The 27,284-nt window shown below is 54.6% G+C and overlaps 4 protein-coding genes across 16 annotated transcripts; all 4 read left to right on the top strand.

The window, feature by feature from the left end:
* The first annotated feature begins 380 nt into the window (after positions 1 to 380).
* CSF3R (colony stimulating factor 3 receptor) lies at positions 381 to 6,739 on the top strand. 3 transcript variants are annotated; one of them, XM_085081146.1, is made up of 16 exons: positions 381 to 526; positions 1,341 to 1,433; positions 1,727 to 2,026; positions 2,112 to 2,235; positions 2,323 to 2,492; positions 3,204 to 3,358; positions 3,530 to 3,689; positions 3,800 to 3,882; positions 3,980 to 4,193; positions 4,370 to 4,558; positions 4,773 to 4,874; positions 5,145 to 5,291; positions 5,485 to 5,625; positions 5,739 to 5,829; positions 5,972 to 6,053; positions 6,178 to 6,739. In XM_085081146.1, exons 2-16 carry the CDS (start codon positions 1,367 to 1,369, stop codon positions 6,562 to 6,564), a joined length of 2,412 nt encoding a protein of 803 aa, XP_084937272.1. In that variant the 5' UTR covers positions 381 to 526; positions 1,341 to 1,366; the 3' UTR covers positions 6,565 to 6,739. The 3 variants fall into 3 exon arrangements, with proteins under 3 accessions (XP_084937272.1, XP_084937274.1, XP_084937273.1); XM_085081148.1 differs by having other exon boundaries at positions 381 to 538; XM_085081147.1 differs by having other exon boundaries at positions 382 to 526; positions 1,249 to 1,433.
* A 409-nt stretch (positions 6,740 to 7,148) lies between these two features.
* Positions 7,149 to 13,611, top strand: MRPS15 (mitochondrial ribosomal protein S15). Its single transcript, XM_085081027.1, has 8 exons — positions 7,149 to 7,294; positions 8,155 to 8,217; positions 8,824 to 8,899; positions 9,572 to 9,620; positions 10,166 to 10,250; positions 11,267 to 11,325; positions 12,517 to 12,708; positions 13,428 to 13,611. The coding sequence occupies exons 1-8, from the start codon at positions 7,219 to 7,221 to the stop codon at positions 13,566 to 13,568; spliced, it is 741 nt and encodes a 246-aa protein (XP_084937153.1). The 5' UTR covers positions 7,149 to 7,218; the 3' UTR covers positions 13,569 to 13,611.
* Positions 13,612 to 14,334: 723 nt separating this feature from the next.
* On the top strand, positions 14,335 to 24,683 carry OSCP1 (organic solute carrier partner 1). Of its 4 annotated transcripts, XM_085081023.1 has the most exons (12): positions 14,335 to 14,401; positions 14,439 to 14,571; positions 16,005 to 16,034; positions 19,427 to 19,581; positions 20,647 to 20,814; positions 21,195 to 21,275; positions 21,813 to 21,916; positions 22,283 to 22,411; positions 22,878 to 22,947; positions 23,410 to 23,549; positions 24,127 to 24,190; positions 24,474 to 24,683. In XM_085081023.1, exons 2-12 carry the CDS (start codon positions 14,460 to 14,462, stop codon positions 24,588 to 24,590), a joined length of 1,170 nt encoding a protein of 389 aa, XP_084937149.1. In that variant the 5' UTR covers positions 14,335 to 14,401; positions 14,439 to 14,459; the 3' UTR covers positions 24,591 to 24,683. The 4 variants fall into 4 exon arrangements, with proteins under 4 accessions (XP_084937149.1, XP_084937151.1, XP_084937150.1 ...); XM_085081025.1 differs by lacking the exon at positions 16,005 to 16,034 and having other exon boundaries at positions 24,474 to 24,679; XM_085081024.1 differs by lacking the exon at positions 14,335 to 14,401.
* On the top strand, positions 24,660 to 26,287 carry LSM10 (LSM10, U7 small nuclear RNA associated). 8 transcript variants are annotated; one of them, XM_085081035.1, is made up of 2 exons: positions 24,660 to 24,789; positions 25,703 to 26,287. In XM_085081035.1, the coding sequence occupies exon 2, from the start codon at positions 25,708 to 25,710 to the stop codon at positions 26,077 to 26,079; it is 372 nt and encodes a 123-aa protein (XP_084937161.1). In that variant the 5' UTR covers positions 24,660 to 24,789; positions 25,703 to 25,707; the 3' UTR covers positions 26,080 to 26,287. The 8 variants fall into 8 exon arrangements, with proteins under 8 accessions (XP_084937161.1, XP_084937160.1, XP_084937159.1 ...); XM_085081034.1 differs by lacking the exon at positions 24,660 to 24,789 and adding an exon at positions 24,980 to 25,301 and having other exon boundaries at positions 25,394 to 26,287; XM_085081033.1 differs by lacking the exon at positions 24,660 to 24,789 and adding an exon at positions 24,980 to 25,347 and having other exon boundaries at positions 25,536 to 26,287.
* Positions 26,288 to 27,284: the final 997 nt, after the last annotated feature.

Genomic DNA, 27,284 nt, shown 5'->3' with positions numbered 1-27,284 from the left:
GTCCCCTCACTCTGGGGCAAACTGGACCTGGTGGACTTGGGCACAGACACAGGCCTGGGGATGTGAGCTGCCCCCAGGCAGCATCACACCACAGCTGGGTTTGCCTCCTGCCCCTTGAGTTGCTCACTCCCCAGAGCATGGCCCTCTGCCACGTTCCTCTGCCGTGTCCCCCAGCCCAGCCCGCTGGCCCCAGGGCAGTTGCAGAGAGGCACCGGCTGTGCCACATCCCGGCGGTGCCAGCTGGAGCGGGCAGGGTGGAGGCCGGACGCCACTCGGGGTGTCTGCGTGCTCTGGGCTTTCCTGCCTGCGGCGAGCGAGGGGGTCGCAGCCTCCAGGGAAGTGTTTTGCAATCACCTTCTTCAGAGCGTCACAGCAACTAACGGCCCTGGTTTTGAGGAACTAACGGGAAAAGCAGCATGTTAGCAAACAGGCTGAGCACGGACAGCCGCCGGCAGCCGGAGCCCCGCGCTCCGAGCGGGCAGTGAGCGGCGGCCGGACACGGAGGAGAGGCAGGGATGGAGGCGAGGTAGGGATGGAGGTGAGGTAGGGGTGGGTGTGCGGTGCTCTGAGCACCTTGTGTGTGGCTACTCTACTCAGTCCCCTGGCTGGGACAGCCGCACGTGCCCAGCGCTCAGGGGTGGCCTCAGTCCCACTTCCCACACTCGAGTCCTTTGTCTCCCTCTGGATGTTGGCTTGGGGGCTGAGGAGCTGTGGGCACCGGGAGCTGGGCACAATGTGGGCAGCCTCTCCTGGGCCACGAGGGACCCATCGGGAGCAGAGGATGCAGGCTGGGGCGGCCGGGCAGGGGCGGAGGCAGCCAGCGCTCCCAGGGCCATTCCCAGCAGCAGGCAGGGGGTGAAGCTGGCGGGGGCAGCCGGGGGGCGTGGGCAGGACCCCGCAGCTTTGGCCAGTCCCGCTGTGCTGCTGTCGGTCATTCGCTTCCCTCTCCCGGCTTATCGCCCTCCGCCTCCCCAGCGCTCACCTGCCCTCAAACCGCAAATCTCTGCCCGGCCGCGGCTGGAGATAGTGGAGATAAAATCAGCCCGTGCCTGCGGCCGGGCACAGGGTGCTGTGTCCGGGATGGAGTGCGGGGCCGGGCCGGGTGTGGAGAGACCTGCGTTCCGGGGTCTCTCCCCTGCGCTTCCCACGCCGGCGGCTGTGGCAGTGCGGGCGCCGAGCCGGGGGCGGAGGTGTCAGAAGGGCTGCGGGAAGGGCTGACGCTGACAGCGAAAAGACATTCTGCTCCAGGAAGCGCCGGTGACAATGGAGCCCGGATCCTTCGTCCCTCCTCGTCCCCAGCCCTTGCCGACCTTCAGGACAAGCCGCTTTCCCCATTCCAGGTGATGCCAAAGCCACCGAGGAGACCATGGCCAGGCGCTGTGGGACACCCTTCCTGCTGCAGCTCTCCCTGCTCCTGCTCCTCCACCTGGGCGGTGAGTGGGGTCCATCCTGTCCTGTCCCACAGCCACACCATCCCCAGCACCCTGCGCCCATCCAGGCTGGCCGGGGACACGGGGCAGGCAGAACGGTGGCAGAACAGCAGGCACGGGAAGGATGGGGCCCGGCACGTGCCGGTGGCTTGCCCAACGCTCGGCTCTTCCTCTCCAGGGCTGGGGGGCCCATCTAAGGGAACAGGCTCATCCCTCTGTCCTGCCTGGGCGCTGAGGAGCTGAGATGGCTTTGTCACAGCTATGCCCAGGATGTGACATGCTTTTCCTGCCTGCAGGGACACTGGGCTGCGCCTCGGTGGCTGTGGGCTCACCCATTGTGCCCCTGGGCTCGGCTGTCACAGCCTCCTGCACCATCCAGAGAGAGCTCTGCCGCGGCTTGGAGCAGGGAAAGGTCCGGATCAGCTGGATGCTGGACAACAAGTTCGTAGCCGGGAGCCAGCGCCAGGGTCCAGGGGGCACGGAGGTGTCCAACCTCACCCTGCCCCGGTTCAACCGCACGCACGCCAGGCTGTGGTGCTGTGTGGAGTGGAATGGGACCAAGCAGCGCGTTGGCATGGCCGAGATCAAGGCGGGCTGTAAGTCTGCTGGCAGCAAGGGTCACCCTCCTCCCCAGAAGGCACAGTCACTTGCTCAGACTTTTCCTCGGCTGCTCTCCCCCAGACCCTCCTGCGAAGCCCCTCAACCTCAGCTGCGTCCTGAATCTCAGTGACTACGGGCTGACGTGCCAGTGGGAGCAGGGAACCGACAGCCACCTCCCCACCAGCGTCGCGCTGAAGTGTGCTGGGTAAGTCCCAGGACCACCATCCCCTGCCAAATCCCACGGCAAGCCTCTGCCAGAGGGATCCCGAGCCCACTGCTCTGGCTGCCGCAGGACCAAAGCCCCAGCTGTGACGGGCTGCACCCCGCAAGGGAGACACAGCCACTGCACCGTGCCACGCCGGCTGCTCCAGCTGTACCGGCAAATGGAGATCTGGGTGTCTGCCACCAACGCCCTGGGCACGGCCGAATCAGAGCATCTCTACATCGACCCCATGGACGTCGGTGAGTGACGGCGCAGAGGTCAGGGGCCAGGGAAGCTCATCAGCGGTGACAGGGGTATTAAAGTGCCATTAAAGCACGTCGGGCTTGGAGGTCACATTTTACGGGCAGGTTCCGTGATGAATGTCCTGCCGGGATGAATCGGTGCCAGAGCTGCGTTACCGACTGAGCAGCACACGCGGCGGGTTATGAGCTGCCAGTTGACCTGCTGCACTCAACAGCTCCTCCAGCAATTGATTACCCATTTATTCAGGAGGTCTATTAATAATGGATCCAGTGCCTATAAACTATTTATAAAAGGAGCCTTCCCAGATGGAGAGGCTTATCGTCCCTGACCTGGGGTTGGGAAAGGGCTGCCCAGGAACCAGCTGAGCCCTGCCATGGCTGTGCCACTCTCTCACCCCCTGGCTCACCCAAATGTGGGGTGTTCCAGACACCAAGCCCCATGAAATCTGCTTTCTCTGCATAGGTATTAATGCAGAGCAGTGCTGGTGTTGCACTCCTGAGCATCACCCCATCCCAAGCACAGGCACACACGTGTTTCTGTCCCCTGCCACCAGCTGTTCTCCCAAATATTTTGGGGTGGTTTCTCCCCATTTCTTGCTGCAGCACCCTGGCTGCAGCTCCTGGCATTAACAATAGGCACATGTGAGGTCGTGGCTCCGGGCACTGCCCACCGCACACCTCTCCAGCTCTCCCCTGCTCTTCCTCCAGCCAAGCTGGACCCCCCAACCCTGCAGAGCATCCAGTCCATCCCCTTCCAGACCGATTGCATCGCCCTGGCCTGGGACGTGGCGCAGGGCACGGGGCACATGGAGCTGCAGTGTGAGCTGCGCTACAGGGCACCTGAGGACTCTGCCTGGGCCCTGGTGAGTGCTGCTTGGGCAGAGGGACCGGGCAGGAGCTGGGACCCTCTCTCTGCTCCGAGCAGTGGGATGCTCGTGCGGGAGGGGGACGGCAAGGTGCCTCCTGCACCCACACCAGGGCTAGCCCCTGCCCGAGGCAGGAGCCAGCACAGCCCTCGTTCCGGCTGCCACCAGGTCACCGGGATCATCGGCCGGGCCGGCACCGCGCAGCGCTGCGGCTTCCTCTTCGGCACGCAGTACCACTTCCAGATGCGGTGCCGGCGGAGATCAGCATCGGCATTGGCCTACTGGAGCGAGTGGAGCCCGGGCAGGAACTACACCACCCACGAGAAAGGTGAGTACGGAGTCACCCGGAGGGTCCCCTCTGCCCAGGGACACGGCACAGCGCTGGGGGCACGGCCACGCTGGCCCCTCTCAGCTCCTCCCACCCTCCTCCCATTGCAGCCCCCACAGGGAAGCTGGACGCGTGGTGGGGGGCTCAGCCGGCCGGGGCAGGGGGGCGGCTGGAGGTGCAACTGCGCTGGAAGGTGAGCAGGGCGGTCGGGGGCTCAGGAGCTGCCGGGGCATTGCCCTGCAGCCCGAGATCCCGCAGGGACTGACACCAGCACCCCCTGCCCGCATCAGGCCCCACGGCAGCGGGAGGCCAACGGGAGAGTGCTGGGGTACCGCGTCACCCTGAGCCCCCGGAGGAGGGGCAGGGACCCCCCCACCATCTGCAACACCACCCACACCCAGTGCAACTTCTCGGTGCCCGCGGGGACCAGGAGGGTCTATCTCTCAGCCTACAACGCCGCTGGCGAGTCGGCACCGACTGAGGTCGTCCTCCTGGAGAGGAAAGGTGAGGGCAGTGCCCGAAACTTCTGCGTGCCCCCCGGGCTCTGCTGGCCCCGAGCAGGCTGCCATGGGGTCCATAGCCTGGGTGAGGAGCAGGGCAGGCTCCGGGCTGGGGGACACAGGGGGTGATGCGGGAGAGGTGCTCCCCTCTCCCATCGTCCCGGCTGCTTGTCCCTGCAGGTCAGCCCCTGGCCGGGCTCCGGGCCGTGCCTGCGGGCGAGGACAGCCTCTGGGTGCACTGGGAGTCACCGCTGACCCCAGTGGTCGCCTACGTCCTGGAGTGGCAGCGGGTGACAGCACAGCCGGGGCACTGCAGCTCGTGCTGGCAGATGGAGCGTGATGGGGCAGCCACCTCAGCCCTTATCCAGGGTAAGAGGGGCTGCCGGAGGGCTCTGAACCTCTGGTCAGCTGTCCCAGAGAGAGCTGACACCCATCCTGGCCAAACCACGACCAAGCCCTGCCCCCAGCCCACTCCCCACCCTCCCTCCTTCCTCTGGATCCACCCCTAGGGCAGGTGGGCTGGCGGGGCGGGGCGGAGGTGACAAAGTCCCAAACCCCCTGCCCCCTCCGCTCTTCATTGCAGGCGGGATCGAGCCTTTCCAGCGCTACAACATCTCGCTGTACCCCCTCTACAAGGGCACGGTCGGGGTGCCCGTCCACACCGCAGCCTACTCCCAGCAGAAGGGTATGTGTGCCCCCAGCAGCCCCCACAGCCAAGGCCTTGCCCTTCCAAGAGGAGGGACAGCCTCTCTCCAAGGCACCCCCAATCCAGGGGCTGTAACAAAGAGCTCAGTCTGCAGGGCTGGATTTGGCTCGTCTCTGAAGGTGCTCCCAGCTGCCCCACAGCATGGGCAGTGTCTGACAGCCATACCTCGGAAATAGGACCCCCCCAGCCTGCTCCCGCCCGAGGTAGTGGCTCTGCTCAGCGCCTGGTCCCTTGTCCTGCTCTTTTCAGCACCATCCCATGCCCCGAAGCTCCATCTGAAGAGGATCAGCAAGTCAGAGGCAGAGCTGTGCTGGGAGCCACTGCCAGTGGAGATGCAGAACGGTTTCATCACCAGCTACACCATCTTCTGGGCCAACACCAGTGCCGACGTGGCCAGTGAGTCCTGCCCACAGCACCACTGACCTTGCCCTCCATCCCACCTCGATGTGCTGGGTGGGGACATCGGCAGACCCTGTGTCCTCCTCAGAGAGGGTCGGGGGGTGTATGGGTCTCTCATAGGGCCCCTTCCAGTGGAGGGGCTGTGCAGGTGAGGGGATTCCACCACACCAACAGCTCCGTGTGTCCCCAGGTGCCACCGTGAATCCTTCTCTCAGCTCCTTTGTCATCCAGGGGCTGAAGCCATCGACCCTCTACAAAGTGCACATCATGGCATCCACGGCCGCTGGCAGCACCAACGGCACCAGCCTGACCCTGGTGACCACAGTGCTGGGTGAGGGCTGCAGCCACCCGGGGGGCTGTGGGAGGGGACTTTTCCGAACCTGGTGGCACAGCACAGCTGGCGGTGCTCACTGCAGTCCCCTGTGACCCTGTCCTGCTTCCCAGATGACACCGAGATCCAGTTCCTCTTCCTGACCCTGGGGCTGGTCTTTGTCCTGCTCATGGTGCTGCTGATCTGCTTCCAGAAGAACGAGCGGTGAGTATGGGAGCCCCGCCCCAGTCTGGGCTGCCGGTGGGACAGGATGACATCCCGCCAGGAGCTTGGTGTGAGCCAGTTCAGCCCCGAGGCCACCCACTGCAGCCCCCCTTGCTGAGTCCCCTCGTCTCGTGGTCCCCAGGATGAAGGAGCAGCTCTGGCCCAGTGTCCCCGACCCTGCCAACAGCAGCCTGGGCAAGTGGGTGCCGGCAGCGGTGCCGCAGGTGAGACCGGGCCGGCTGCTCCCCGGCACCCCAATCCCCCCCAGAACATGGCCTTGAGGCGCGGAGCCACCCTGAGGGGCAGCAGGGGCAGATGGCACCGGCTGTGACCTCCCGCTGTCCCCAGGAGCCGCTCCAGGTCGTCGCCTCGAGGGAGCCCGGCCCGGCTGCCATCTCCACGGTCACCGTGCTGGAAGGGGTACCGGGGAAGCAGCCAGGGAAGGAGCCCCCCGCCCTGCCCGCCGCGCTCCCGGCGCTGCCCCGGCCCTACGTGCGGCAGGAGGGTCCCGGGGAGCCCGTGCAGTACGCGCGGGTGGGCGGCGCGGGGTACCGGGGGCAGCGGCTGCTCCCCGAGCCTGCTCCCCGCTTCTACGAGAACCTGCGGGGCCGTGGGGACGGCGGCGGCGGTACGGGGGATTGGGGGTTCCCTGAGGAGCCCCCCGCCACCTTCCCGCTGCTGCAGGGGCTCCGCATCGGCGGGGCCGAGGAGCTGCACGAGTGCCGGGCGGACTAGCGCGGGATGGAGCCGGGCGGCCACACCGGGTCCGCCAGCGGGAGTCCCGGGATGCGGGGCACACCGGCGGGGTTCCAGCCGCTCCCCGGGGCGCTGCCTGGCTCCACCCCGCGCTGTGTGTTTGTCCCCTCCTGACCCTCTCCTTCCGAAATAAACGGGGACCTGCTGAGAACAACCGGGGCGCCTCTGTGGGATTGGGATGGGGATGGGGATGGGGACGGAACCGAGACGGGGAAGGAGAGGGGGAAGGGGCCGGGACGAAGACGGGGACAGGGAGGGGTCCGGGACCAGGACGGGGACCAAGAACGAGACCGAGACGGGGATGGGGATCGGGAACGGGACCAGGAGCGGGACAGGTAGGGGACGAAACCGAGACAGGGACGGAGATGGGGATGGGGACGGGACCGGGACGGAGACAAGAGAGAGACCGGGATTAGGACGGGGACAGAGAGGGGTCCGGGACGGGGACGAAGACAAGGACAGGGAAGGGTCAGGGACCGGGACGGGGACAGGGACAGGGACGGGGAGGGGACCGAGATCCGCGACGGCCATCGACGTGCTCGGCGCTCGCTGCCTCCGCCCTGTCTCGGCGCTCGCCGGTCGCGCCTGGGCAAGATGGCGGCGCCCATGGCGGCGCGCCGCTGAACGCGGGCCATGCTGGCGCTGCTGGGCCGCGGCCTGGCGGGGCAGGCCCGAGCTGGGGCCGCCGTGCTGGGCACGGCAGAGCCCGGTGAGGGGCGCGGGGGGCTCGGGAGGCCCCAGGGAGGGAGGGAGGGGAAGCGGCCATGCTGATGGAACTGGGGAGCGGGCAGGGCCGGGCTGGGAGCTGAGGATGTGGGGCAAGGAGCGGTCTGGGGTGGCCGGGGGTCACTCAGGGGGTCACACACCTTCCCAATGGTCTGTCCCCCCTGAAACGAGACAGGGGCTGGGTGACCTTGGGGGTCCCCGGGGTGCGGCTGGGGAGGGGGGCTCGGGTGGGATCCCGGGGGTCTCTCGGAGCACCGTGGGCGAGCGGGGATGGCCGAGCGGGGCATGGGGAATGGCCTGGAGCAGGTCCTGATTCCAGCAACAGGTCCTGAAAGAGACCTGGAAATGTTTGTTCTTGAAAGGTCAAAGAATGACAAAGTCCTGGGTGGTGATGATTTCACATCTGTACCGAGCTGTGTCAGACAAAGATTGTCCCCAGGCTGTCCCCAGGTGTCACTGCCCCTGAGCTCTGACACTGGGTTGGTCCAGAGCAGCCCCTCCACCTCACTCATGAGATTGAGTTGATTCATCAGTTAATTCACCACTTCAAACCCTCTAAATGAACACATTTGCACAGGGGAGCTCTCACACTCTGCTCAGAGTCTGTTCTGCTGCTCCAGCCTCAGCATTTGCTCATGTCAAGCAGCACAGCTTGGTTTGTTTCAGCACCATGTGAGAACCACACTGAACCTTCCCACACTCCTCTGGGACTAAAGATCTGTCTGGTCTCTGATCACCTCAGAGTCTCAGTGCCCTGACCTCATACAGACTGAGCAGAGTTTGACATGTACAGAGCTGGAAAAGTGCACACAAGTCTGATATCTCTTTGTTTCTCCCACCCAGCCTGCAGTCCCATTCTCCAGGCAGCCAGGGGTTATGCCAGACCTGTGACAAGGAAGAGGAAAGGTATGTCAGGACCCTCAGGACCAAATGTTTTACTGTTGACGTGCTCAGAGTTGTACCTTCATGGCACAGAAATCATTCCAGAAATAATTCCTTGCAAGCTGAAAAGTTACTCAGAAGATTCAGCAGCTCCTAAATGTGGGGAAATGAACAACTGTCATTTGCAGGAGATCTATGAGGATGGTGAGGCTCTGGCACAGGGTGCCTAGAGAAGCTGTGGCTTCCTGGAAGTGTCCAAGGCCAGGCTGGACAGGGCTTGGAGCAACCTGGGATAGTGGAAAATGTCCCTGCTTATGGCAGGGGGTGGAATGAGATGGGCTTTAAAGGCCTTTCCAGCACAAACTGTTCTGGTAGTCTGTGATCTCTGTGCTCAGTGATTGTTGTAAATATATGAACACCATGCTGTAAGTCTAGAGTGCTGAAGGGAAGAGATTGAACCTATTTTTCTCACTCAGCTCCTGCCATCTTGGCTGGATCTGCTCAGTTCTTCCTTCTTGTTTGGAGCACGCAGTCAGTTTCCTTCAGAACATGTTTCCTCTGATCTGCTGTGCAAGGTCAGGGGTCTGACTTTGTCCTGCTCCTGCTCAAATATTCATCTCCTCTTTGCAGACATCCCCAGCCATCTGGATGACCTTCCTCCTGCCATGCTGAAGAAGGATTATGCCAATCTCCCAGTAATGAACAGGTATGAACAGGGAGAGGGGAGGTCTGGAATCTCCAGGGGTTTCTATCTTACATGGGACATGGAAGCTGTCACCTGCTCACTGATTAATTATTGATGCTCTGCAGGCACAAAAATTGCAAAATCAGTTGGAAAGTCAAATTTACAGACACAGTCAGTGATCAGAGCCTGATTGTTCTGGTTACCCACATGCTCTGTGGGCTTTATAGTCCATTAGAAAAAAAAAGGAAATAATATTGAAATACTAGAAATAATCACCTTGCAAATAATCTGTGCCTGTTTTGAACTCAGGTGATGGAAAGTGTTGTTAAACAACTCAACCTGAATTTGGCTGCTGCTGAATTTGGGGTCTGGGGCTCAGCACTGTTGTGCTCTGATGCAGAGCTGCTCGTGTGTGATGCAGGGAGGGCCCCCAGTGGCCCGACTGTGACTTTCACTGATCTCTGAAGGAACCAGTCTGAAAATGAAATATTCTTGTAGCAAAACTGCTTGATGCTCCTGTAATCTGAGCCATGATTTTGCTTAGGAATGTGAGCACCAGTTTATGGCTGCCAGGTTTGGGAGGGGAGGAGAGTCCCTGTAAATTTGTAGAGCATGTTCTGAGAACCTGAGCTCATTGCTGTTGTTAAATAGACTTGTTTCTGGTTTATAAGCTATTTTTCCATCTCCTTGCAGCGTGGATGATGTAGTGAAAAGGATGTTGTCCCTGGAAATGGCAAGTCAGGTCAGTCTCATTCTGCTTCCTTGAAAAATACAGATTTAATGAGCACCTTCATGAGAGACTGTGTTGCTAAATATCTTCCACTTACTGTATTTTTAAGTGACCATAAATCTGGGGTGATAAAATACATTACAGTGATAAGTCTGGTTTGCTCTTAAAATTTATCACACAGTCTTCTTTATGGTAACAATTGCATATTAGAATGAGAGAAGAAAGTATTCAGGGGTCACAGGGCAATGAGCTGTTCTGTTGCTGCTCTTGGCTGACCCCCTGTGTTCTAGAAACCACTGCACTGGGCAGCAGATGTCCTTCAAGTTATTTTTACTTTCCATATGCCCAGAAAATGAAGTAAATAGGTAATAAAGTGGCACAAAGATCTCTATGCCATTCCTCTATGCTTGCCAGTTCATCTTAAAAAAAAAAAAGTAAGAGCACTGAATAAAGGTCTGAATTACAAAGCCTGTATCTGGGTGTTTGGGAAGAGAGCTGAGTGTCTCTGACCTCTAGTGTTCCTGAGACAGTGACAACCTCTTTTCTGTGACCCACAGAGGGAGAAGATGAAGGTAAAGATACAGCAGCTGGTGGAGAAGGTCAGGAGGTCTCCAAATGACAATGGCTCCTTTGAGGTGCAAGGCAAGTTAAAAAAGGGAAAGATATTGTCGGCAGATGAAACATCTCTGCTTTTGTTCAGCTGTTCCCACCCCAGCACTTCCAGTTTGCTGTATAATTCAGGAGAATCTCCTCCAGGAGAGCCCCTGAGAGGCAGGTAGCCTGCAGGATGCCCTGCAGGACTGCTCCAGGTCTAGAAGCATTGCAGAGGCTGCTGTGGTGCTTCCAAATTCCTGCTCCACATCCACCCTCCAAAGGCAGTGTGTGCATTATTCTGCTTGGAGTGCTTTGTGACATGAAGCACTGAGCTGCAGCTGTTACCAAAATAAACAAATTTAGCCATGGAACCCAAATTTCCCTCTGCATCAGAGAGCTGTGTCTGAAGCACAGTGGGGACAGTGCAGGGACAAAGGCCATGGTGCACTGACCAACACTGACCACTGCTTTGACATCAGTAAAACCCTTCAGTTCCTCAGCCCCTCCCTCCAGAGCCCAAAATCCCAAAGACCTGGCTGCTGCCCTTGGAAAAAAAACCCTTTATTGGTGACTACTCCCCCAGAGCTTAAATCCTCTGAGGTAAAATGAATGTCAGATCAATGGGAATTGAATGAGTGCAAGAGGAATAAATTCACAGATGAATTCAAAGGATGTGTTGTTAAAATTTTGCCTTCTAATTAAGCAGCCTAGTAACAATCACAGCTCTGCAGGTTGCATGTTGTGGTTTGTTGTGCTCTGTCCATTGGGCTGTGGACAGTGTTTTGCCATGGGCGGTGTTTATTGTGCTGCTGTGGGCAGTGTTTGTTGTGGGCAATGCTTACTGTGGGCAGTGTTTTGTCACGGGCAGTGTTTGCTCTGGGCAGTGTTTGTTCTACTGCTGTGGGCAGTGTTTGTTGTGGACACTGCTGTGGGCAGTGCCTGCTGTGTGCTGTGGGTACCTGCAGGAGCAGCAGAGCTCAGATGACAGCTTCAAGCAGGGCAGATGATCTCAGATCACCTGGGAAAGCTGCTGCTCTCACAGTTTCTCTCTCTGTTCCTTACAGTTGCTATTTTGACTGCCAGGATTCGCACGCTCGAGGAGCACCTCCAGAGGCATCCCAAGGTAACTCGGGCGTCTGAGCCCACATGCAGCAGCTGCTCAGGTGGTTTTCTCAGTTTAGAACAAAAGGATTTTAATCCTGGGGATTATGGCTTTCCTGAGGAGGTTTATAAAATTGTTCTGGCTGTTCCCTGGTGCCAGTGTGGGGAGCTGCTGGCTCAGGCACAGCTGGATTCTCGCCGATTCTGGTCCATGTTCTGGTTTGTTGCTGTAGTGGAGGAAATGGCTGAGCAGATCCCTTTAGGCAGAGTTGAGCTCCATTTCTCCTCGCTGCAGATGTGGCTTCACCACTTAGTTTTCACTAATTAATGAATGCAGCTGCAGTTACAAACAAAGAGCAAAGTCTGTGCTTGTTCTGCTCATGGAAATGTTTGGTGGACAAGACTGTGTGAATGTCCCACTTCCCTGTGTGCATCCACCTGGGTTCAGGCCCAAATTTGAGACATCTCAACTGAATTTATGAACAAGAGATATTAAAGAGAGGGCAGAAGGTGGGAAATGGATTGATAATTGCATTTGAAAGAAGTGAATAATTGTTACTCATGAAAACTTGAAGGGTAAAAGAGAACAGAATTCAGCTTTTTATTAGAGCCAGAAGCTGTACCAAGTGTTGCAGCTAAAAGACCTTTTGGAATTCGTTGGCTGAAGCCTGTTCTTTACACAAATCACTCGTACAGAACAGGGAGATGTCTCCCATGAGGGATTGCCCTGACTGGTGTGGCTCAGGCTATGCTTGTGCCCTTCCAAAGAACAGCCAGACAGTCACGGAGCCAAGTCACAGATTATTTTCGTATTTAATTTCTGTCAAAACAAAGATAAATGCAAAAGGTAAAAACAAAATAAAATAAAAAGGTGTTATTCTGGAGCAGCACACTTCAAGGGAAGCAAGTTTTAGCCAGAAGACCTTCCCTGCAGCTTTGGCACAGCCTGAAACTTTACACAAGCTGAACAGTCTTCAGGGAAGGTGAAGGTGCAGCCACGAAGTGGAGAAAGCACTTCCAGTGCAAAGTAAATTATATCTCCTTGGATCAGCTTGTGCTGACCTGATGTACTCTCAGTATCTGCCAACAGAAATTGTTCTGAGCCTCTGTCCTTAACCTGATCACTCCCTATCAGCCAAAATCTGTTCTCAGTAATTGATTGGCATGGCAGGACAATCTGTCTGCAGTGGAGTGAGCATTGGGTGCTTTGCAGGACAAAAGCAACCGCCGGTGCATGCTGATGGAGCTGGACCGGCGCAGGAAGATGCTGGGCTACCTGCGGCGGGTGAACTACAGCACCTTTGAGAACACCTGCAAACAGCTGGACATCCAGTACACTCCCCCCCAGCCCTACACCCGCCGCATCACCAAGCGCTGGCTGGTCAAGAAGGCTTTGTGCATCAAGGTATGGAGCAGGCTGGACAGGGAGAAACGCCTTTGTAGAAGTTAGAAATGATTGATAGCCAAGTGGTCCTAAGCCAGGTTTTGACTTTGATCGTGTAAAGATCTGTAAAGTTCTGTAAAGGACTGCCTGAGCTCAGCCAAAAGCTCCACAGATAACAGTTACATTGTGGGCACTGGCGACACAATGTTGTCAGGCACTTCAGGTTGTGCTACTGGTTTGCTCAAAAATGTGCAATTCTAACTGGCTTTTTTTCTCAAAGCCTGGTATGGGAACTGATATGTGAGATAATTTGATGGCAGTTTGGAACAGAAACATGGGTGCACCCACTGTCTGCCCTGATTTGCTCAGAATATATGGGTGTAACTGCTGGATGTAGTAGATCTTGGTATAACTGAGCAGAACTAAAAGCTGGACGTACCTTCGGTTAGTAAATGCCAAATTTCAGTGCAGTGGAATTATAACCAAAGGACTGGACCAAAGGTGTCCAAGGAATGACTGGATGTGGCACTCAGTGCTCTGGTCTGGTTGATTGGTCACAGGCTGGACTCAGAGGTGTTTTCTAGCCTCAGGGATTCTGTGCCTGGGTGGTTTGTAATGGAATAATCCTGGATGGTTCCCTGGAGCAAAGAAGGCACAGAGAGAGGAGTGGATCTGAGCTGTGGTGGAGCAACTGCAGGCATCTCCATCTCTCACTTTCCCACCTCCTTTTGCTCCTGCAGGTGTTCCAGGAGAAGCAGAAGCTGAAAGCAGCAGAGAGACTGAAGCAGAGGAGAGAGCGGCAGGCGAGGCCAAGGGCTGCACGGGAACAGCAGGAGCAGCAGGCACAGAAGAAGCAAGCAGAGGAGGGAACACCAGTATAATGGCACAGCCAGGCTGACAATAAACACCTGCCCAAAGACCTCAGGCCTCTTTGTTCATGTGGTGTGGTCTGTGCCATTTTGGGCACCTGGGAAGGGCAGCGAGTGGTTTAAGTGGTTTAGAAGTTTAATTTCAGGCCAGGTGCTGGGCAGGTCGTTATGTGAAAGGAGCTGGGGACTCCAGCAATACCCCACAGGTCTGTAAGTGGGAGCAGCTCACGGGCTGCCTGTGTCCTGGGACAGCCCAGAGGATTGTGCTGTCACATTTCGATATTTTCAAACCAAAACTCATACCTTTGAGATTGGACATGATGAATAAATTCTTCCCTGTGAGGATGGTGAGACCCTGGCACAAGCTGCCCAGGGAATCTCTGGCTGCCCCATCCCTTCAAGTGTCCAAGGCCAGGTTGAACAGGGCTTGGAGCACCCTGGTCTAGCAGAAGATGTCCCTACCCAGGGCAGGGTGTGGAACGAGATGGGCTTTAAGGTCCTTTCCAACCCAAACCATTCTGCACACGCACTGGGGTCACGCTCGTGCGCCGGGATGATCCGCATGTGGACTGGGGCGATGCGCACACCGCGGGCGATGCGCACACGGACTGGGATAACGAGCGCACACGCACCGCGGATGACGCGCGCACTCAGCCCGTGACGCGCGCACACGCAGCGGGATGACGAGAACGCGCACCGGGGACCATGCGCAGGCGCGGCCCGGCCGGCCAAGACGGCGCGCTCCGATTGGCCCCGCGGCTGCCCGGCAACAGCGGTGGCGCTCCGGGCCGTGCCGTGCCGTGCCGTGCCGTGGCCGTGCCGTGCCCGTGCCCGTACCCGTGCCAGTGCCAGTGCCAGTGCCAGTGCCAGTGCCAGTGCCAGTGCCGGTGCCGTGCCGAGGCCATGTCGGCGCGCACGCTGCCGCTGCTGTTCCTCAACCTGGGCGGGGAGATGCTCTACATCCTGGACCAGCGGCTGCGCGCCCAGAGCATCCCCGGAGATAAGGCGCGCAAAGGTGAGCGGTGAGCGGCGGGCGGGCACGGGTCTCTCCGCTCCCGGTGTCCCAGTGTCCCCGGGCAGGGCTCTCCCCCTGCTCCCCCTCCCCGGTACGGTCTCGGGCTGCTCCTCCCGGGATGCCGCAGCGGGACACGCTGTGCTGTCACCGGAGGATGCTGCCAGCTAACTCCGGTCCGGGACAGGAGTTTCCTTGCCCCGATTTAGGGGCTCTGTCGCAGTAATTACCGCAGTAATTATCACAGTGATCAACCCTCGGTGTTGTCTGGTCTCCAGCTGGAAGCGCAGCCCGTTGGGTTGGTCAGCTCTGTGGATTTCTGCGGTAAGAACAGCCCGGAGGTGTTGCTGAGGCTGATTTGGGAGATTCTGACACAGAACGATAAACTGGAGTCCCTATCGGTGTTCCTGTGTTCAATTCGGGGCTTAAAGCTTCAGAAATGCACTTTTGGACTCACAATAACTCAGGATTTGGTTAGTCAGCCCAGGTTCTGGGCTGTTTTGGGCAGACCAGGTTGCTCTGCAGTGGGAAGAAGTTTCCAGGGATAAATTTGCAAACCCCGTGCAGACACAGCACGTGCAGTCGTGTGAAATTGAAACAACACGAATTCGGCTGCTGAAACCTTGTCTGGCTTTTGCATAATCGCATTTGGCCAAAATCCTTGGCCAAGCAGAGCCTTGTGCTTTCACATGGGGCATGAAACTGCAGCTCACAGCCCAGCACCTCTGCATTTACCACTTTAAATTCACACAGCCTTGCTTTACAAGTCCTCACAGCTCTGTCATGGGATGGGGAATATGCCTTGGGATGTTTGAATAAAAAATCAGCTTGATGTGAGCTTGGTGTTGTTATCCCTTCTGCCTGTCCTTTATGAAGTGCTGAACAACAAAGGGTTCACTGTGTAATTGTTGTGTTGTTTGTGAGGGGGCAATTTGTAATCGTTCATGTGTGTCCTGAGAGAATGATCTGACAGAAGTTTACTGCTGTTCATACTGGGATGAGTTTAGAATTTTAGCTAAATTAAATCTTGGAGTATCTCAGCGGGAGAATTGGACTGTTTTGGTTTATCCACACATGGATTTTTTTTTTTTCTTCCAAAAAAGTTGTGTGTTAATTTCACTGAGATGTGGTTCATCCACACTGGGGTGTTTGTCACTCAAATATTGGTCACTTGTAGGTGCAAAATACAGCTGAAAACTGCCCAAGCTCAGTGCAAAGGGTAAAACTGGTTGTGCATTGAAGCAGCAGGATTTTATCCAAGGGGAGGGTGAGGTTCTTGTTCAGTGCTGAATGCTGATGAGAAGAGACAAAATCCATTCATTAGCATTTAATTTTTTTATTATTTTTTCTTTTTTTTTAGTTTATTTCTTTTCTTCTCCTTGCAACTCTTGTTCTTACATCTTGAACTGCTGTTTTGTTTTATATGCTTCGTGTAGATGAATGGACAGATGTGGACAGGAAACGAGGTACAGTAACTGCTGGCTGCATGCACCAGTCCAACCCCACGTGCACACCTGGGGCTCATCGTGCCTGAACACCTGAGGCTGTTCCTGCAGCCTTCAGTCAGTGTCACAAATGAATAATAATAATAATAATAATGAATTTAATACTCCTTAAATGCACTTCTGATTGTAAATCGGTGAAAAACCAGACCATAAATCAAATCATATGGCTTCAAAAATCAGCTATTAATTTAACCAAGACTATAAATGGATCAAAACTTCTTATCCCAGCGGTCTTGCCTGCAAAAATGATGTTTGTGTTTCTCTACTGTTGTTTTAATGCAAGCATGTAAATGTGTGAGCATTGTGCAGGTTGTTTTTCTGCTTAAATGCAGGAATATTGGGTATACTCCATTTTTCCAAGGTTTCATCTAATTCATTGCTCAGGGTTTGGACAGGTGATCTCCAGGGATGATCGAAGGCATTCCCATCCCAGCTGCTTTACCCACCTGTGCTGGTGGTCACACCTGGCAGAGTGATCCCAAAGGAGCAGATGTCACCCCTCAGCCCAGCTCCTCCTGACTGGAGTCACCCTGAGGGTGGAACTGAGCCCTCAGGTGTTGCAGGGGAGCAGCCAAGGTGTGAACATTTCCCTCTGGAATCTGCCCTGGGACAGAAGCCTCCAGTAAGAGTAGTGCTGTGCTAAGGAGTGAGGAAATGAATCTCTTGAATCTCAAGTAGTTGCTGGTTGAGCACAAGCAGAACTCCCAGGGTCCTTCTGAGCAGCCCTTTTTAAAGAGAGATCAGGGTTATGATTTGTGTTTTGCAAAATAAGCATCATCAGTAGGTTTTAATATTTGCTGAAGGTAGACTCTGATATCCTGCAGTTTGCCCAGCTTTTTTGCTACTATTACATCCTGTTTCCAAGCACACCCTTTTCCAGCCTTTAACATCTCAGAAGTCTAGGAACAGATTCCATCCCATCCAAAACCATGAGGAGCTGCCCAGAGCTGTCATGCAGTGAGATGGGGTAGTGGATGGATGTAGTGAGACCTCAGGGCAGGTCCCAGGCTGACCCATCAGTTCTCTGGTGAGAGGGAACACTTTTCCTGTGCTGAGTGCTCCAGGGGATCTCAGGAGAGTCCTGGAGTCACCACCCAGGGCTGTCACTGCTGGAGCCATGACGAGGCTGTGACTGTCCCAAACTCAGAATGTTCTTCTGCTGCCCCAAATGTCCTCCAGGCAGCACCAGCATAACCCAGGTGCAGCTCCAGTCTCATGTCATACATCCCAGCCATGCGAGTGACACGTGCTGTCTGTCACCAGTGACTTGGCACGGGGAGGCCAAAGCCACCATCACCCCCAGCTTCAGTCCTGTCCATCACACTGGCTATACTGGTTTCCCTCCTCTCATCCCAGTTGATGACCCTTCTCTCTGCTCAGTTGCTTTTTCTGTGTTGCTTGTGCCATGTCCCCAGGCTCCTGTGTCACCTGCCATGGCCACCCTGGTGTGAGCAGCTCCCCAGGGCTCCTCTGAGGCCTTTGCTGTGTCATTATCAAACATGGGAGAGATTTATTATCAATTTGCCCTTTACGGTGATTTTTTTTTTTATGTCTTTCTCGGTTCTTTTTATAGCCCACACAAGAGGTTTTAATTTAACAAGATAATTTATGTCTCTGGTTCGCACAGACCTTTGATTCTGTTGAAAAATCACTGTACTGGGAGGTGTCTGACTCCTGGTAGTTTGGGTTGTTTGTGACTCTCCAAAGATTAAAAATATTTTCCTTAATAGCAGTATAAAGCAGAAGTTCTTATTGTCATAATTGATTCCTGCAAAATTAACTAGATAGTAATATCGACTAGAACTATTTTCTAGTATATTTTATTTTCTCCACTAAAAAATAGGGGATTTCTGCCTCACATTGCATTTTATGGCCAGTTTATTTGAAAGGAAGGGAGGAAGGAGGGGATTTTTTTTTTCCCCATTTGTAATTAGGTGTTTTTGTAATCCAAGCTGCTCAGGAGCTGAGATCTGTCTGAGTTTTTGGGGTGTTTAAACCAGGATTAGCTCAGCCCCTGCTGAGCTGTGTGTGACCAGTGCAGGAGGAACCTGTAACCAGCAGGTTTGGGGAGGGGAGAGAATCACCTCACCCCTGCCCTTGGCAACACAGGCTCCAGTCTCCTCCAGCCTCCCTGCCCAGGCTGCCAGCAGTCCCCAGGGAGTTAATCCTCTAGGAAGAGCTGAAGTGACACGGAAATTATCTTTGTTTTGTCTGTTGGTATAGGACAGGGGTGAAAAGCCAGGTGTCTGAGCCCCCAGGGAATCATTAGGGCAATAATTCAAACCATTGGTCACTACTGCTATATGTATGTTCACTTCTTCTCCTTTTCTTTTTTTTTTTTTTAAATTTATCCTGAGATTTTTCTAATCCACAAGAATTGTCTGGCATTATGAGCTTCCTAACAGTCATCTGCTTAGGAAAATCCACACTTGTACAGTAATCTGTGACCTGACATATTCCTTTACCTTTTATTTGATAGAGGAAATAAATGTTTATTGATGATAACTCCGTAGAGTGTATCAGGGAGATAATAAAAGCAGCAGATCGAGCAAAAAAGCTCAGATGCTGCATCTGCTTGAACCACTGCACAGTGTTTCCCATCTTGTTTGCATTAAAAGCTCAATAATCAGAGCACAGCCCTCACAATCAGCACTCCTGAGTAAGTCACATAACAGTTCCATGGCTAAATTTACACATTAAAAAAAAGAACCACACGTAAGGAAGTTTGAAGTTCTGCATTTGAGCTGCTCTAGGGCCTGCAGATGTTGCAGCTGTGAGAGCCCTGAATGGCTTGATAGAGATCCCAGGGATATAAATGCTTTATTAAATACCTGCCAGTGTTAATCCGTTTGGAATGAAGATTACAGAAAGCCCTGCAGGAGCTTCTGTTGGGAAGTTAAAAAATAGCCTGATAGTGTTAGAGAGTGTCGAGGAACAAGCACAGCCAGGTAGCTGCAATCTGCAAAGATCTACCACAATGCAAAACAGTCTCCTTAGGAAGCAGAACTGGAGCTTTTTCAGATAACACATCAGAGCAGCCTATAAACAACGTTATTTTTAAAAGCGAAAAGTGCCAACCGTAGCTGTAAAACCAGGGAACAAAGCCAGCCTTATTCCCACTGGGAAACAGGGACTGCTGCCTTCAGCTCAGGTGGCATTTGTGCCCTGGGGGACATCAGCTGGCTTAGCCCAGGTGGGACTGAGGAAGTGTTGGATCCGGAGGTGCTGTCCCCCCTGTCCTGCTGTGCTCTGTCCCCTCTCTGCACAGGTGACCCTGGTGTGAACCTCGCAGCTGGGATGGACCAGGAGCGCCCCGTTCTGGAGCAAACCACACAGCCTCTTTGTCTTTGCAGTTATGAACGACATCATCGCCACCATGTTCAACAAAAAGTTCATGGAGGAGCTGTTCAAGCCGCAGGATCTCTACTCCAAGAAAGCCCTGCGCACTGTGTACGACCGGCTGGCTCACGCCTCCATCATGAGACTGAACCAGGCCAGCATGGACAAGGTAACACCAACCTGGTGCTGCTGCACTTCCCTGCTGCCCTTCACCAGTTTCTGTTGGAATAATTAACCTGTGGGTTTACCATTTTGAAGCATTTTGTAACAGCTTTTTTGTAAAAATGGTTCTCGGCCAAGAAAATCCGTGGTGGCATCAGCTACTTCAGAACTGAGTATTTCTGCTTGAACAGAAATCTTTGATTTTAACAAGCTCACTAGGCGTTTCTGAAGTTTATCAGATGTTTTCATACATGTTAAAAATACACACATCTGTGGGTGTGGATAAATGTCTGTGTTTCTGGACTGACACCCACAGTCTTGCAGCTGCAGGTGTTAGAATTATTACCTACAAACAGTGTATCCACAGCCAAGTTAGGAAAAAATAGTAGGAATGGGATTACCAGAGAATCCTCCACCTGGGTGTCAGGGCTGCTGAAATTCGTAGAATCACTGAGGTTGGAAAAGCTCTCCAAGAGCATCAGGTCCAACCTGTGACCAATCCCCACCTTGTCACCCAGCCCAGAGCACTGAGTGCCACATCTGGTCATTCTTTGGACACCTCCAGGGATGGGGATTCCACCACCTCCCTAGGCAGCCCCTTTCAATGTTTAATTAAGCTTTCCATGGAGAAATTCCTCCTGGTGTCCAACCTGACCCTGCCCTGCCACAGCCTGAGGCTGTTCCCTCTCCTCCTGTCCCTGTTCCCTGGGAGCACAGCCTGACCCCCCCGGCTGTCCCCTTCTGTCAGGGAGTTGTGCAGAACCACAAGGTCCTTTTCTCCAGGCTGAGCTCCTCCAGCTCCTTCCCCAGCTCCATTCCATTCTCTGCACACACTCCAGCCCCTTGGCGTCTCTCTTGCACTGAGGGGCCCAGAACTGGACCCAGCACTCGAGATGTGACCTCACCAGAGCACTGGTGACATGGGAGACCCAGCAGGAGGGCTGGCACTGCAGAGGTCTTGTTTTCTTAGGAAATTAAGCTAAAATAATTCCTTGTGCCACAGGCAGGCACTGGCCTGAATCCCTCTCTCCATCCCTGTGTGACAAGACCAACATTCTGTTTTCCTTTGCAGCTCTACGACCTCATGACTATGGCCTTCAAATACCAAGTGCTGCTGTGCCCTCGGCCCAGGGACATTCTGCTGGTCACGTTCAACCACCTGGATGCCATCAAGGATTTCATCTCCAACGCCCCTGGCATTCTGAACCAGGTGGATGAGACCTTCCGGCAGCTGATCGAAGTAAGGATCCTCAGAAAAAGGGTGGGACAAACTGTGGTTTGATTTTATGGTTTTTTACCCCTTTCAAGTTCATCTTAGGATTAATTACTACATTGGAGAAGGCTGTGAGTTAAGTGGTATTTTTCTACTGGCCCAGTTTTAATCAGTATGTTGGTTATTCAGCTTGATTTCAGCAGAAATTAAATCAGGCTATCAGTCACAGATAATAATTACTGATAATAACCAGCAGCCCCCTTAAAGCATCTCTGCTCCCCCTGCAAGTGGATCAGAATATGCTGTATATACTCTGTGTCAGAATATTCAGATGTAATTGTTCCCCCTTTCCCTGGGTGGGACATGGAACACCTGCAAACCCTTATGTGATGCTTTTCCTTTTCCAGACTTACAACTGTCTCTCTGATGGTGAATTCCAGCTCATCAGGCAAACACTCCTCATTTTCTTCCAGGACATGCACATCAGGGTAAGAGCCCAATACAGCAAGGCAGGGAGAATGACAGGGAGTTTGGAGCTGGAAAACAAAGGGATCTGCTTGTAAACACTGCAGGTTTGGGTTTGTTACTTGTGCTTTCCAGTCCTCTTGATGTGCTTGTAATTGCACTCAAATTTCACAAATTAACACATAGTGCTGAATAATTCTATGATATTATGAAAAAAAGAATCTCTACCAGGATGATTTGCTGACTGATCAATCTGTTTTTCCTTTTATAAGAAACTTAATATGAAACCTGAGGGTGAAGTCTTGATATTCTCTAAATAGATCATGCTCTCGTGCACAAACAGGATGTAGTTTTTAATATATTTTTTTTAATGTCAGATCAATCCTCTCAACCACAATACCACATCACTGGCTTTGTAAACACATCCCTGTACACACATCAAAATCTCTAAGAAACCTCCCCCAGTGTAGGCAGGGAGGCTCAAGCTCAAGTCTCAGGGAATTTGGATGGGAAAATCTGTGATTTCCCCAAGGTGTGACATTTGTCATGTTCCTTTGCAGGTCTCCATCTTTCTGAAGGACAAAGTGCAAAACTCCAACGGGCGCTTCGTGCTGCCAATCTCAGGGCCTGTCCCGTGGGGCACAGAGGTTCCAGGGCTCATCAGGTGAGCTGTGCCATGTGTGGGGCTGCTCAGGGAGGAGCATTTCATTGCAGAGGGCTCAGCAATCCAGCTCAAACTGCCGTTCCTGTTGCATGGATAGCTGAACTTCCAGTAAATACTATTTAAAGAGCAGGATTTGGGACTAAGTCACCCAGCAAAGACATGCTGAGCTGCTTCTGGAATTTTCTATCCCAGTAAATTAGCTATTAGTAATTTATCCTATAGAAGAGGCATTTGCCTCCCATTTATCCTATAAAAGAGCCATGTATGAAATAGAATTTTATTCCCCTTGTGCAGGAAGCAGAGGAAGTAGGTACTGAAAATTTGACCTAAAACTACTAAATGTTTCAATAATGCCTTGTTTTTAAGGATATTCAATCACAAAGGAGTGGAAGTTAAAAGGGCTGAGTTCACCACTGCTGGGAATTATGTTACTCCACAGAGAGAAGGATCTTTTGAGCTTTATGGAGACAGAGTCCTCAAACTTGGAACAAATATGTAAGTAATTTTTGTTCTGTGTAGACACCTGAACTGAATATTGATTGTTCAGAAGCACATCTTTAGCGTGGTGTGGTTTTGGCCTCTTTTACTATTAATTAATTATCAAGGTTGACTGTTTTACAAGATGCTGTCCTGCACCAGGACATGTGTGGACAGTGTATAAAGAGCTCTGGAAAACACCAAAACTTTGATTTATGTCCACAGAGGAGCTCCTTGAAGAAAGAGTGTTCTCACCTGGTGCTGCATATTATGTGAAATGTGATTTAATTCAACAACATCAAGGAATTTTCTCTGTTCTCCATGTTTGCCTTAATGTATATTTTCCATCCAAAGAGATCTGTGTTCTTCTTGCAGCTTTGTCCCTCACACACCTTAATGTCTCAATACTGCACCATGCTGAGCTGTAACTTCTCATTGCAATTGTTCAGTCTTCAGAAAAATATCCATCTGTTTTCCCCTCTAGGTATAGCGTGACCCGGCCAGTGGAGACACACGTGTCAGGATCATCCAAAAACCAGCCATCCCAGGCAAAGGTCAGTGTTGTCCTGTTCCTGTCACTGCCTAAACAGGCTAAATCCTTAGTCCCTAGGTGTGGGATAAGCTCAGGGAAGTTTTCCTGTTGTCCTCAGAGCTTCATCCAATCCTCCCCAGTCCTTTGAAGCCAGGGGAAGGGCACATTTTCCCAAAAATCCACACACAAGGATGTGTTTGGTTCCATTTTAATCCCCTCAGAAAACAGAAAGTTGGCTCTACAGATTTCTCATCTGTCCAGTTTAACTGGAAAAGTATCTTGTGCTGAGCCTATCAATTCAAGCAACCATTTCCAATACTGAGCTGGTGATTACTAGTTATCTGCACCATCTGTCCCAGGAACAACAGGGAAATGTGTTTATATCCCTCTGAAGGACATGTATGGAGTATCAGAAAACACAAAGCTCCTTGCATCCCCCACCTCCCTGGTATTTGCCCAAGGGGTCTGTTGCTGTTTCCTGCAGGAGAACATAGTTCCCAACCCTCTGGCTAAAGAAGAGCTGAAATTCCTGGCCAGGCTGCTGGGAGGTTTGGACATCCAGAAACCTGCTGGTGGCGAGACAGGATTTCGGCTGAACTTGTTCACGACAGATGAGGAGGAAGAGTATGCTGGAGTCCTTCTTGGTTTGGGTTTGGAGTGCCCTGTGGGGAGCCCTGGAGACCAAAGCATGGTCTCCAGGGTCAGACCAGCATGTTGTTGTCCTGCTCCAGATGTCCCCTGGGATGCAGCTTTGCTCCCAATGCCACTGGCTGGCATGTGTCTGGAGGGACAGAAACATCCCTTCAGCCCCTTTAGCAGGATATTTTTACCTGCTTTTAATCTCAGCTGGAGAAATATTCTTGCTCTTCTACACATAACAAAAAAATCGAGGACAGAGAGAAGCCTCCAAACTGGGGTGAATACATTAATTTGCCAAGTAGAAATGGAGGCATTGTCCAGACTTCATAGAATGCCAGAATAGTTTGGGTTAGAAGGGATTTCAAGGGTTGTCTAATTCCACCCCTGCCATGGGAAGGGACACCTTCCACTAGACCAGGTTGCTCCAAGCCCCATCCATATTGGCCCTGTGAGCATCCTCTGAGCATCCCTTGTGCCTAGAGGATCCTCATGAAGCCTAATTTTTATCATTTCCATTTACATCTTCATGTGATTAACGACTCTTTTCATGTTTTTATTCAAGACACGCTGCACAGACCAGACCAGAGGAGTTATCCTACAAGGTTATCAACATTGAAGCCACGCAGGTAGGTAACATATTTCACATCACTCTTTCTCACCATCCCTGCCTTGCTAAGGACCACGTTTCACCCAGAGCAGTGACTTAAAAATACATTTTTTCCCATTTCACTTAAGCTCATAACTAAATAATGGCCAATTTTCTGCCAAGCCAGTGGAACTGGTGATTATTTACCAAGAAAACTTGCATCCTGACAAACACCACAGCAAGTTTTTAGCCGAGCTGGGTGTAGAAGGGGCACGTCCCAGCCCGTAGCGCGGGCGGTGCTGAGCGCGGTGTGTGTCCCGCAGGAGCCGGGGCGGCGGGCGGAGCTGTCCCGCATCCTCGGCGAGATGGAGGTGGCGGAGCCGCGCCCGGGCAGCGCCGAGAAGGGCGAGGATCTGCTGGCGCTGATGGACGGGCTCTGAGCGGGACAGGCGGACAGACACCGGGACAGACACGCGGACGGACAGCGGGACTTGGGGACAGCGGGACTTGGGGACAGCGCGACACGTGGGCACCGCTCGGGGGGCGGGGCGAGCACGCAGGACGCTCCGCCCCTTCCAGCCGCGGGGCGGGGCCGCGCATGCGCGTGGGGCAGGGCGAGCGCGCGGGAGGCGGCGGCGCGTGAGTGCGCGGGGGGAGCGCGCGGGGCGCCCCGGTGTGCGGCGGGGGGGACACGGGGACATCGGGGACCTGGGAGAGCGCGAGGGGCACGGAGCACCCCGGCATGCGAGGGGGGGCACGTGGGACAGGGGGAGGTGTGCCAGGGGGGTGGGAGAGGAGAATGGGGGTGACTGGGGAGAGCGGCGGCGTGCGGTGAGTGTGCGGATGAGTGCAGGGAATGGTATGAGTGCAGGTGGATGTGCGGGTCAGTGTGAACGGGATAGTACGTGTGCAGGTGAGCGTGCGATAGGTGAAACGTGCAGGTGAGAGTGCTAGGAGTGATGTGTGTGTGTAGATGAGTGTGTGAGGTTTGGTACATGTGCAGGGCTTGGTCTGTGTGCAGGGGAGTGTTTAAGAGTTGCTCCACGTGCAGGTGGGCGTGCAGGGCTTGGTCTGTGTGCGGGTGGATGTGCAGGGGCTGGTCCATGTGCAGGGGATGGTCCATGTGCAAGAATTAGTCTGTGTACAGGTGTGTGTGCAGCGGATGGTCCATGTACAGGAATTAGTCTGTGTACAGCTGTGTGTGCAGGGGATGGTCCATGTACAGGAATTAGCCCGTGTACAGGTTTGCGTGCACGGGATGGTCCATGTACAAGGATTAGTTTATGTACAGGTGTGTGTGCAGGGGATGGTCCATGTGCAGGAATCAGTCTGTACAGGTGTGTGTGCAGGGGATGGTCCATGTACAGGAATTAGTCCATGTACAGGTGTGTGCAGGGGATGGTCCCTGTACAGGAATCAGTCTGTACAGGTGTGTGTGCAGGGGATGGTCCATGTACAGGAATTAGTCCATGTACAGGTGTGTGCAGGGGCTGGTCCATGTGAGGCACAGCAGGCACGTGTCCCCAGCCCTGCACGCCGTGTCCTGCCAGAGCCGCCATGGAGGTGAGCCACTCGGTGAAGGAGCGCACCATCGCCGAGAACAGCCTGGTCATCCTGCTGCAGGGCCTGCGTGGCCGTGTCACCACCGTGGAGCTGCGTGACGAGAGCGCGGCCGCGGGGCGCGTCACCAGCGTGGACGCCTTCATGAACGTGCGCCTGGCCGAGGTGACCTTCACGGACAGGCAGGGCGCCGTGTCTCACCTGGATGAGCTCTTTGTGACCGGCAGGAACATCCGCTACGTGCACATCCCCGACGAGGTGGACATCAGGGCCACCATCGAGGAGCAGCTGCAGGCCATCCACAGGGTGCGGTACTTCGGGGGCCGCGACAAGGGCCGCAGGGAGTTCCCTCGTGCCAAGCACAAGTGAGCGCCTGGTGCTGCCCACAAGAGCCAGGATGGACCCAGGATGGGCCTGGGATGGACATGCTACTTTGGTGGACTGCCCACCCCCTCCATGCCAGACATCCCACCCAGGAACATTCTTCCCCAGGGACTTGGTGCTCTGCTGCTCCCCTGGCCGGTGCCTGCGGAGGATCAGGGCTGTTTTTTCTAATGAATAACACCACTAAAAAGGCTCTGTGGTCTCTCCGCTCATTTCCTGTTCCATTGGCAGCTGCTTGTGTCTCTCCTCCAATGGCCAAAGGATGCTTGGCCAGAGCTGCCATCCACTACCCCCAACTCAACCTTTCCCTGCCCACAGAGCACAGGACCTGCTGTCACCAGCATGGCTACCCCAGGAGCTGGAGCCGCTGGTGCTGAGCTGGGCAGGGGCTGGTTCTGGGCTGTGCTCAGCTCCCTGCTGAGCTGCCGTTCTGGAAGTGTTCAGCAAGAAGAGTTAGATGAGCAAGTGAACATGCAGGGGAAGGGACAGCACCGTCTGCCTCAAAAAGCAGGAATGTGCTTCACCCAGGACACGGGGAATGTTGGCACTGCCGGCTCCTCTGCTTCCTGCCCCTCTGTCACCACAAACACTGCGATGCTACCAGAGTCTGCAGCCCACCACAGCCTGTGTCCACAGGGACCCCGCAGGACACAGAGCTTCTGCAAGCAGAGCTGGGGGTTTTGCTCTGGGAATGCTTGTTTGCACGGGGCTGGGGCTGGGTAGCAGCACGGAGGGTTCCAATCCAGCAGGTGCCCGGCTGGGGCTCAGAGCTTGGGGGTTCTGTGCTGGGGGTCCTAACCCAGAGTGTCCCAGCCCGGGGTGTCCCAACCCAGAGTTTCCCAGTCCGGGGGTCCCAGCTCAGGGTGTCCCAGCTCGGGGGTGTCCCAGCCCGGGGGTCCCGGTACAGCCGAGCGAGCCCCGCGGGTCTCTGTGGGCGGGGCCAGCGGGACAGGCCCCGCCCCTCCGCCAATCACGGCGCGTTCGAATCTCCCGCGTGCTCACCCAGCCTCCGGGCTCCCAGCTCCAGCCCGAGCCAATCAGCGACGCGCTCGTCCCACCGCAGCCAATCGGCCTTCGCTGCTTGCCTTCCTCGCCGCCGCGCTCCCAAACCAATCAGAGCCCGCCGCAAAACCCTGTCCAGCCGCCGCGCTCTCCTCCAATCACCGCTCGCGCCGCCGCCGTCACCCAAT

The sequence above is a fragment of the Lichenostomus cassidix genome, chromosome 23 (assembly GCF_008360975.1).
Source record: "Lichenostomus cassidix isolate B80296 chromosome 23, HeHo_3.0, whole genome shotgun sequence".
Classification (NCBI taxonomy): Eukaryota; Metazoa; Chordata; class Aves; order Passeriformes; family Meliphagidae; genus Lichenostomus; species Lichenostomus cassidix.
The sequence above is the reverse complement of the archived record's forward strand: the minus strand, read 5'-3'. Positions and strand labels throughout refer to the sequence as shown.

Excerpts from the sequence above, each read along its gene's own strand:
- MRPS15 (XM_085081027.1), top strand. The coding sequence starts at position 7,219 with ATGCTGGCGCTGCTGGGCCGCGGCCTGGCGGGGCAGGCCCGAGCTGGG. Across the intron at positions 8,900-9,571 it reads AATCTCCCAGTAATGAACAG|CGTGGATGATGTAGTGAAAA; the intron begins GTATGAACAGGG and ends ATCTCCTTGCAG. Across the intron at positions 9,621-10,165 it reads CCCTGGAAATGGCAAGTCAG|AGGGAGAAGATGAAGGTAAA; the intron begins GTCAGTCTCATT and ends TGTGACCCACAG.
- LSM10 (XM_085081035.1), top strand. The coding sequence starts at position 25,708 with ATGGAGGTGAGCCACTCGGTGAAGGAGCGCACCATCGCCGAGAACAGC.
- OSCP1 (XM_085081023.1), top strand. The coding sequence starts at position 14,460 with ATGTCGGCGCGCACGCTGCCGCTGCTGTTCCTCAACCTGGGCGGGGAG. Across the intron at positions 14,572-16,004 it reads CGGAGATAAGGCGCGCAAAG|ATGAATGGACAGATGTGGAC; the intron begins GTGAGCGGTGAG and ends TGCTTCGTGTAG. Across the intron at positions 23,550-24,126 it reads ACGACAGATGAGGAGGAAGA|ACACGCTGCACAGACCAGAC; the intron begins GTATGCTGGAGT and ends TTTTTATTCAAG.
- CSF3R (XM_085081146.1), top strand. The coding sequence starts at position 1,367 with ATGGCCAGGCGCTGTGGGACACCCTTCCTGCTGCAGCTCTCCCTGCTC. Across the intron at positions 2,236-2,322 it reads GTCGCGCTGAAGTGTGCTGG|GACCAAAGCCCCAGCTGTGA; the intron begins GTAAGTCCCAGG and ends TGGCTGCCGCAG. Across the intron at positions 3,883-3,979 it reads AGGTGCAACTGCGCTGGAAG|GCCCCACGGCAGCGGGAGGC; the intron begins GTGAGCAGGGCG and ends TGCCCGCATCAG.